The sequence below is a fragment of the Octodon degus genome, unplaced genomic scaffold (genome assembly GCF_000260255.1).
Source record: "Octodon degus isolate 3935 unplaced genomic scaffold, OctDeg1.0 scaffold00072, whole genome shotgun sequence".
In the NCBI taxonomy this organism is placed as follows: domain Eukaryota; kingdom Metazoa; phylum Chordata; class Mammalia; order Rodentia; family Octodontidae; genus Octodon; species Octodon degus.
The window spans coordinates 4,274,354-4,282,950 of NW_004524648.1; the positions used below are offsets into that span (position 1 = coordinate 4,274,354).

The following is an 8,597-nucleotide window of genomic DNA, read 5'->3' on the forward strand; positions in this document are numbered from 1 at the left end:
CCACACACACACACACACACACAAATAAATAAAATTTTAAAAATATATATTTTTTAAAAAAAGAAAGAAAAGAAAAAAAGCAGGGGCATGCTGAGACAGTGAGTGAGACTGGGCGTGGTGGCACGCGCCTGTAATCAAGCACTTGGGAGGCTGAAAACAGGAGGACTGCTATGAGTCTGATCTGTGTAGTGAAACCCTGTAGACCCTGTACTAAATACATTATTAAATAAATAAACAATTAAAAAAGAGAAAAAAAAATGACCAAATTTTTTTCCAAATTTGATAAAAAGTCCTGTAGTGGGTTGAATGGGTAACATCCCTCAAAAACGGTAGTTTTGCATCACATTCTAACCCTAAGAACCTAGAAATGTGAGTGGGGAAAGGGTCTTTGCGGATGTAGGTAGGTTCTGCATCTCAACATGCGATTACCCTGGTGATTCCAAAATGCACTGAGAAGTACTTTTGTGAGAGACATGGAGAGAGAAGGCCATGTGAACTCAGAGGCACAGGCCAGAGTTACACAGCCACAGACCCAGGAATGCCTGGTGCCACAGGAGCTGGAAGAGGCAAAGAAGGAGTATCCCCCTCTTAGGCTGAAGTGGCCTTGCCAACAACTCAGGTTTGAACTTCTGGCCTCCAGAATAGCATGCCAGTAAATTTTTGTTGTTTTAACCCACCCACTTTGAGGTACTTTGTTGTAAAAACAAATGTAATCATAAAACCTACAGAACCAAGAAATTCAAAGAACCCTAACAAAACAAATACAAAATTACACCAAAGTGTAAATGCTTAAAATTAGTGATTTAAAATAAATTTTAAGGATATGCAAAGAAACGAGACCCTCTAAACTAAGAACAAATATAGGAAAGAACACATATTTCTCATCAGAAACTTTGCAAACCATAAGACAGTAAAATAAAATCTTTAACCAGCTTTTTTCTTTTTTTTTTTTTTTTTTTGTTTTTTTTACCAGCATTCTAACACAGGATCTTGTGCTTTCTATGCAGGTGTTTGTTCTTCTGAATTATATCCCTAGTTAAAATGAAATCTTAGGGCCAGCCAAATAGCTCAGTGGATTAAAGCACCTGCCTAGGCAGACGCAGAGGCCAGGAGTTCAATCTCCAGGCCTACTGTGCTGGCTCTGCCCCCAGGGTGCTCTAAGGAGATTGAGACTGGGCATGGTGGTGTGTGCCTGTAATCCCAGTTCTTGGGAGGCTGTAAACAGAAGTATCACTACCAGTCTGATCTAGTAGTGAGACCCTGTACATCCTGTCCTAAATATAAAATGAAATCTTTAAAGGAGGGGGATGGAGTTCAACCTTTATAATTGCATAACTGGCAAAAATGGAGGGGAAGTAGATACTTCTGTAGACAAAGAAAAGCTAAAAGAATTTATTGCCAGAAGATGTGCAGGAAATGTCAAAGGGAGCTTTTAGGTAGAAAACTGATACCAGATGGAGACATGGATCTATACAAAGGAATGAAGAGCACCAAAAATGTTAAATTTCTAAGTATAAGAATGTCAGTAAAATATTCAAAGCCCACAGAATAAAGAGGTGTCAGAAGATGAGAAATTTCAACACCTCACTAGAACATGGGAAGTGGCCCAGGTGTCTCAAATGACTTAGGGCAGCAAGGGAAGCTAGAACCTAAGCAGTCACAGAGGAGAGCCCTCTGAGTACCAAACCAGGCCACCCCAGAAGCCCTGAGAGTTTCAGAGCCTGTAAGGAGTGGAGATGAGGCTCAGACCCAGATAAAGGAGGGCTGGGTAAAATTCAGAACCCCATGGTCCCTCTTCATCCTCTTAAAGCTGGGAGTGCCTTCTATTCACCACAGGACACTCAGGTTTATTCTTTGTAGGAACTGACCACAAGATACGCCGGCCTCGAGGACGCTGGCCACAGTAGAGGCCATGAGGCTGAAAACTGACCGATGAGACCTCAGCCCCTTCCCTACCTTGAACCTGCACTACTGGCAGCCAGATCACTATAGGTCCCCCTCCCACCCCCCAATTCCTATTCCACCAAGGAGCAGAATGGAAAATGTTTCCTTGGAGAAACTAAATGCCCCAAGGACCTTGGAATAAAGATGTTTGAGGGTCCCACAGTGAGCAGGCCGGTTCGCAGCCCAGTTGTCTTACAGAAGCACCCATGCTTTAGCCAGCTCCACACAGCCATTCCTGCCCCAATAGCCAAGCTGGACTGGATCCTTGAGGAAAGCTTCCAGCATGAAATCAACCCAAACATACAAATAAGTTTCCTCTAAAGACACAGAGGAAATTCTTTCAGTGTAAGGAGTAAAAGAAACTTTTTCAGGGGAAAACCATAATTTACATCTTCAAGGAAAAATACCATTTTCCTCACTGCATTCACAATTAGGAATTCACATTGGATTCCCTTGCCTTCCTCACTCCAGAAGTGCCTTCCTTCACATTCCCTGGTTTTCTCCTTTCTTTGACACTTTTGGAATTGTCTTTATGACTTCTCTTCCCTTTCCTCTTCACACCTCATCTATCAGCAGAACCTGCAGGCTCTACCCTCAAAATAGATCTAGAAGACTGCTCAGCTTCATCACTGTCAAGCTACCCATCTCTTGGTGGCAGGGTGGTAGCTGTCCTCCCTGGTCTCTATCTTTCTCTTGGCTCCATATCACCCATGGCCGCTAAAGTCACTCTGTGAAATGTCACTCAGGGCCTGACACACTTCAGCTCAAATCCCCCCAATGGCTGTCCGTGGTATTTGACTTAATCCCACAGCCCTAGATTGCTCTTGGAACTCCTCTCACCTCCACTCCTGCCACCAGCCTTCCCTGGAATGATCTTCTTGTAGGTAACTTAGCTCTACGGCTTATGTTCCCCAAAGGTCGATGTGCTTAAAGCTTGATCCCACTGTGGGGATGTTGTGGAGTGGTGGGTCTTTAAGCAGTACAGAACCAGCCCATCAGGTATTCTGTTATGAAAACACAGACTGAGCCACCTAGCATCCCATGAAGCTTTGCCCTCACTTCAGGCTGCTGCTGAACGTTAACTCCTTAGATTACTCTGCCCTGACAGTTCGCCTGCCATGACAGTTGCTGCTCCTGTTCCCGCTGCCCCTTGTCCTGAGTTAGTTCTCTGCCTATAGCCAGCGCTTTTTTATTTCTTCACCATCTCACTCTCTCAGACTGCACACCCAGCAAGGCAGAGGCTGAACCCCTGTTGGGTTCACTGCTAGATAGCACCTGATATATAACCAGTGTGTAAGATATACTTGTGAAATAAATATGTAGCTGAAGGGGCATAGATTTTTTTTTTTTTTTTTTTTTTTTTGGCTGGCTCAGGCTGCCTTAAGGGCGGGACTGGTAAGGCAGGTAGGGTGGGGATCGAATGGTGGTATCCTGCGCCTGACTGCATTTGTATGAGCAGGCACTTAAACAACTGTGCTAAGGGGCAGGCCCCCAGGGGGCCATAAAAAGGAGAAGGCAATAAAGTGTAAATGTGGTAAACCAAGATATAATTGTGAAAGTGTATACTTATAGTTACAGAGGAAAATAACAGAAGAAAGAGCCCAGAGTTCACACTGGTGGCATCTGGGAATGCAACCGGCTGGGCAGGGGTAGAGAAAAGAAGGCTGCTTCTCCAAAACTTTCCAGCAGCAGCTAAATATTTTAAAACATGAGTATGTGTTCCTTTATCCAAAATGAGAAATTTTAAAGAATTTAAATTATTTATATCACATTGCAATCTGTTAACATTTCTTCACTTTTAAGTATACTGGGAGCCTCAAAAGACAATAGTACCCTGCTCCTCTCAACCTCTGAGCTATGGTTTGTAGGCACAAGGGGTCTTCCTATGGCTCTTCCACACCAGCTTCCCCCAGATAAAAGGGAGTACTGTGTACTCTTCCTGTCATGGGGTGACTTGATCTAGGTTGGGTCCTGAGCCCTAGGATGGAGAGGGTAAAGGCTCTACAGACCCCAAGTTGGCTGGGGACATCAGCAGGTGCCCTTCCCTGAGGGATATAGCTGAGTCTCGAGGGCTTCCCCTGGCCCTGTCTCAGATGCTGCTACAGTTCCTGTTAACAAGGCCCCAGGGACCTGGCGGGGTGCCCTGCTGCACCCCAGGTCCCTAGAGGCTGCACATCCACCCCATCAGATGTCTCAACTCTGGGTCCAGAAGGACACTGGCACTCCCTGCCAGGTGGGGTACTGCTCCCCAACCCCACTCCTCAGGAGTGCTCCTGGCTGCCCATTCAAGGGCTCCTGATTCCAGGGCCATTGTAGGTCCCATATACCCCAGCCAGGCCCCAAAGCAGCTCTTACCACAGCAGGACCTGAAGCATATGTGGCACCTTGCCCTAGGCCCAGTTGGAAGAACTCATTACTCTCCTCAGCCTATAGCTGTTTAATTGCTGGAATGAAAAGGTTCCCCATGAAACCCTACATCCAGCCATTTCCACCAAGAGAATGGAGACTCCTCAACCCAGCAGCCTCTGCTGCAGTCAAAGCTGGAGTTTAGGGGTGGGGACTCCCTGGCAGCAGAGGTCCCTGCCTCTGCTCAGGAGCACACAGGCATGCATGCCAGAGTGCACAGGAACCATAAGCAAACACTCCTACATACTTCCACTTCCACACACATGGCACTGTGCACCCCTACATGCACAAGCACATGCTTGCCCAGCTGCCCTCTGGCTCTGCAGGAGTCTTCACGTATAACACATGTTCCCTACCAGCATATTTGCACTGAACACCCCTCACTTCCATGGGCACCAGGAGAACATTTTACAAACTCCTTTTAACACTGTCAGAATCCTTTTCAAGTGAAATCTTAAAAGTATACAGCAAATGTATAGACTAAGGCTGGGTGCTAGAGGGAAAGATGCAGGCCCTGGAGCATGCATGGGGCTTGAGTGCTCAGCCACCAGGCTCCCTCCCGTGGCCCCTCTTTTCCCAGCCCGAGGTAAGACAGCTGCAGTCTGGTTGCATCATAGCTTCTGAGCTCTGCCAGCAGACACTGGATGTAGGGGCAGGCATGTCTGAGATCTCTTAAGGGAGAGAGGCAAAGTGCTTGTTCCTCTCCTTGGGGCTATGGGCAGCTGTGCTAGTGCTGCTGACTCTCCCTATCCCTTCTGTTTCCATGCAGCCTTTCCCTCTCATCCCAAGGCACATTGATTTTTGGTTTCTGGGGTTTGTGGCTCCTTCTCCTGAGCTCCTTAGCTCACCAGCTGTGGTGATGCCCACACCCAGAACTGCACACTTTAGGGAGTATGAGGGGCCACTGGACTCCCTGAGGTCCTGGACACAACCAATACCATTAGGAGGACCGTGTCTGAGAGTCAGAGGCCACCCCACAACCCCTTCTCAAGCTGCCTCTGGGTCAGGAAGAAAGGCGACAGCAGAAAAGAAGGAGGCCTGCACCAGAGGCAGCCCCAGGAAGAAAAATATTTCCCTGAGCCCACAATTGGGTCCCTTCAGATCCCTGTTGCCAGGAGAAGAATCCAGCTCCTTGGTCCTCGCTGTACATGTGCCCTCCCACAGGGAGCTGTGAGGCTCGTTGCCTGTTCCTCACCCTCAGGGAACACCAAGGCCTCGTGACTCCAGAACCAGGGCTGAGCCCAACTGGCTGTGCCAATCTCAGGGCTGTGCCAGGCCGGGAGGAACTGGCCCATCCACTGACTACAGCTATCTGTCCCCTCTAACCTGGCAGGGCACTGAGCAACCATAGTATCACCAGATGCAAGCCAGCCCTCTTCACACCAGCACCTCCTACCTGCCCACCACTCCCAGAAGAGCACCCCAGGCAGAGCTACGGCTGTGAACCTGCTCTGCAGGCTGCCATGCCATCACCCTCTGTGGCCAGCTGGCACTGCCAAGCCTGCTCCCAGGAGGCCTCTGAAGGACTTTCTTGGAGTGAAGCAAAGGAAGCTATGCCAAGCAAAGACCAAACCCAGGGCAATTCTGCTGCCAAGTGCTTGAGGAAAGCCTGGCTGTTGTCTATGGTGGCTGCTGCCAGGAGGAGGAGTGGTCAGGGACCCCCAACAAGGAGGCCAAGGGTCTTCAGGTACTTCCTCATGAACTTGGGTAACCACTTCCAGACCTGTCCTTAGCAGAAAACAGCCTGGTACCAAGGACAAGCAGTGTACATTTGGATGCAAGTGTCACTCTGGGCCAGACCTGGACACAGGGTACAGCCAGGAGCTCCTGGAGCCAGGCTAACTGGCATGCCCCTAGCGGCACCCCTGAGGGAAAGAGAGAACTGGCTGGTCCCTCTGTGCATGAACTGTGGTTAACCCAGTCAGTGCCCTACACTGCCTGGCCTGGATCAAAGGCAAGACAGGTAGTATCCATTTTAAGGATACATGAACTCACCAGGGCAGAAACAGAGCAAACGGCATGTGGTCTCTGACAGCCTGAGGAGAGGAAGAGGAATACTCAAAGAGGCTAGCCACGTTTGCCGTTTGCCGGTAGCAGCTCTGCTCCCCAGGCCAGCTGACCCAGCAAGATGGCTGCTGACTTCAAGACTGTCAACAGGGAGGCCTTGGTCCAGGGCATTCTGTCCTTCCAGTTTGCAGGAAAGGGACCACTCACACCCCTCATGCAAATGAGTGGGACTAAGGTAGTCTAGACAGAGTTCAGTCCCTAGGCTTCCCTAGGCTCCTGCTCAACAATCCTTGGACCTTCAGGAAGTTCCTCTCACACCACACTTAAATCCCTCCAGTTGTAATCTTTGCCAGAAGCTTGTCTTCTTTTCCTCTCAGGGGAAGAAAGTGGAGAACAGTCAGAGGAGACTGGACCAACTGGACCATCTGTGTCTTAGCAACCTTCACCCCATAATCTCCTCTCCACATTTACCTCCATTTACCTCCTCCCTAGAACCAAGTCAGTCCTCTCTCTCTCTCTCTCTCTCTCTCTCTCTCTCTCTCTCTCTCTCTCTCTCTCTCTCTGTGTGTGTGTGTGTGAATTGAACCCAGGGCTTCCAACTGAACTACATCCCCAGCCCTATTTATTTATTTTGAAACACACTCTCACTAAGTTGCTATGTTTCGCTGTGTTGCTTGCACTAGGCTCAAATTTGCAATCCTCCCACCTCAGTCTCCCAGAGTTTTGGAACTCTAGGCATATGCCACCACTTTCAGCTATCCAAGCCTCTATGAGGGCAGGTGCTGTTGCCTTGTTTACTATTCTTTATTCTTCCAGGCCTCTTTTGGCTGCAGAACACTTCTGTTATAATAGATAAATGACCTGGGCTGAGAGGCAATTTGGAGAGTACTGGTGTAAGCAGAGGTAGAAAGAAGTATACACATAGACCAGCCCAGAAGTTTGTGGGCCCACGTCACCCCACTATTTACTGAGAATGCTACACAGAGCTGGATGTCATGCTGACCTGGGGGCATAGTGGGGAGCTTAGGAGGCATAGCCTGACCTTCCCATGCTCACAGTCTACCTGCAGCTTTTCTCTTGGTAATCAGGCTCCTCACACTGAACTTCTGTGACTTATAAAGTAACCTTCACATGAGCTATCTGCACAGAGGAAAGCCCTCAGCTAGCCACTCCCGGCCCATACACCGGGGTCTGAGATGCAGATTAAGGCTGGAAGTCTCCATCTGAGGCAACCCAGGGCAGGTTGGACTCAGCTCTGGCCACTGCTTCTGGGTGCCAAAGGCAGAATTGAAGATTATCTGTGACCTGTGCCTGCTTTTGTTCTAAAGAATGGACATGAAGTCCCATTTTCCCTCTTCTTGGATCCACTGCCCAGCCCATAGCTGGGTGGCCCACACGGCCTTACTGACTAGCAAGAACCAGGAAGCTCGTTCCCTCCCGTCTGTCCTGTGGCTTCCTGAGCACGGAGAAGCCAGGCCCCAGCACCAGAGGGCAGGAGAGCGCCTTTCAGCACCTGGACAAGGCCCTTCTGGGCCTCCCAGGAGGGTCCCTCTCCACTCGCATTCCCGACCCGGGCTGGGCTCCCAGGGGTCCTGGACTCGGTCTAGTCAGAGAGAACCGAGAAAGCGTTCACAAGGGAGGAAGAGGTCACTGGGTGGGGCTGGGATGCCTGGAAGTGTCACACAGCTGACTCCCCGATCCTGACCAGCGGCCCCCTCTCCACTCAAGGCTTTTCCACCTCCGCACATTCACGCGGAGGTGTCACGGCTCCATCCAACCGGGCGGCCTCTCCCACCACAAGGAACACAGACCGAGCGGTGCCCCTCCCCACAGCCCTCTCTGCGCGACTGAGGCGGGGAGGGGCGCGGCATCCCCCACCCCAGGTTTCAGAGGCAGCCCGTCCAGCAGGAAGGGAGCGGGCGAGGGCCGCTCCCATCACCCTCTGCACAAAAGCGTTGGCTGCAAACAAAGAAGCGCTGCCAACTCGCCCGGGAGGCGGGACAGCTGCCGCCGCGTCCCCTCCTCACGTTGCACGGGCGTGCCGGGCCGTGGGGTCCCCGCCGCACCCCGACGGCGCTCCTACCTGGCCGGCGCGGACCTCCTTCTCCAGCTCGCGGTGGCGGTTGTGCCACACGAGGTAGTGCAGCGGGTACTTGCCCTCCGGCCCCTTCCTGGCGGAGGCGTTGGCGGGGATCATCGCCCGCTCCTCATGCCGGGGCCGCGGCGCCCGGCCCTGGAGG

The 8,597-nt window shown here is 50.7% G+C and overlaps 1 protein-coding gene across 6 annotated transcripts in view; it reads right to left on the reverse strand.

Annotated features, from left to right (window-relative positions):
- The window catches only part of Ankrd13b (ankyrin repeat domain 13B), a 20,628-nt gene extending 12,037 nt beyond the window's left edge, over positions 1–8,591 (reverse strand). For all 6 annotated transcript variants that reach the window (XR_002821944.1, XR_002821943.1, XM_004635384.2 and 3 more), the window contains exon 1: positions 8,441–8,591. Coding sequence is in view for 4 of the 6 variants with exons in the window: in XM_004635384.2 (XP_004635441.1) it covers positions 8,441–8,554 (114 nt within the window). In the remaining 2 variants the exon portion in view is untranslated. The remainder of the gene's footprint in view (positions 1–8,440) is intronic.
- Positions 8,592–8,597: the final 6 nt, after the last annotated feature.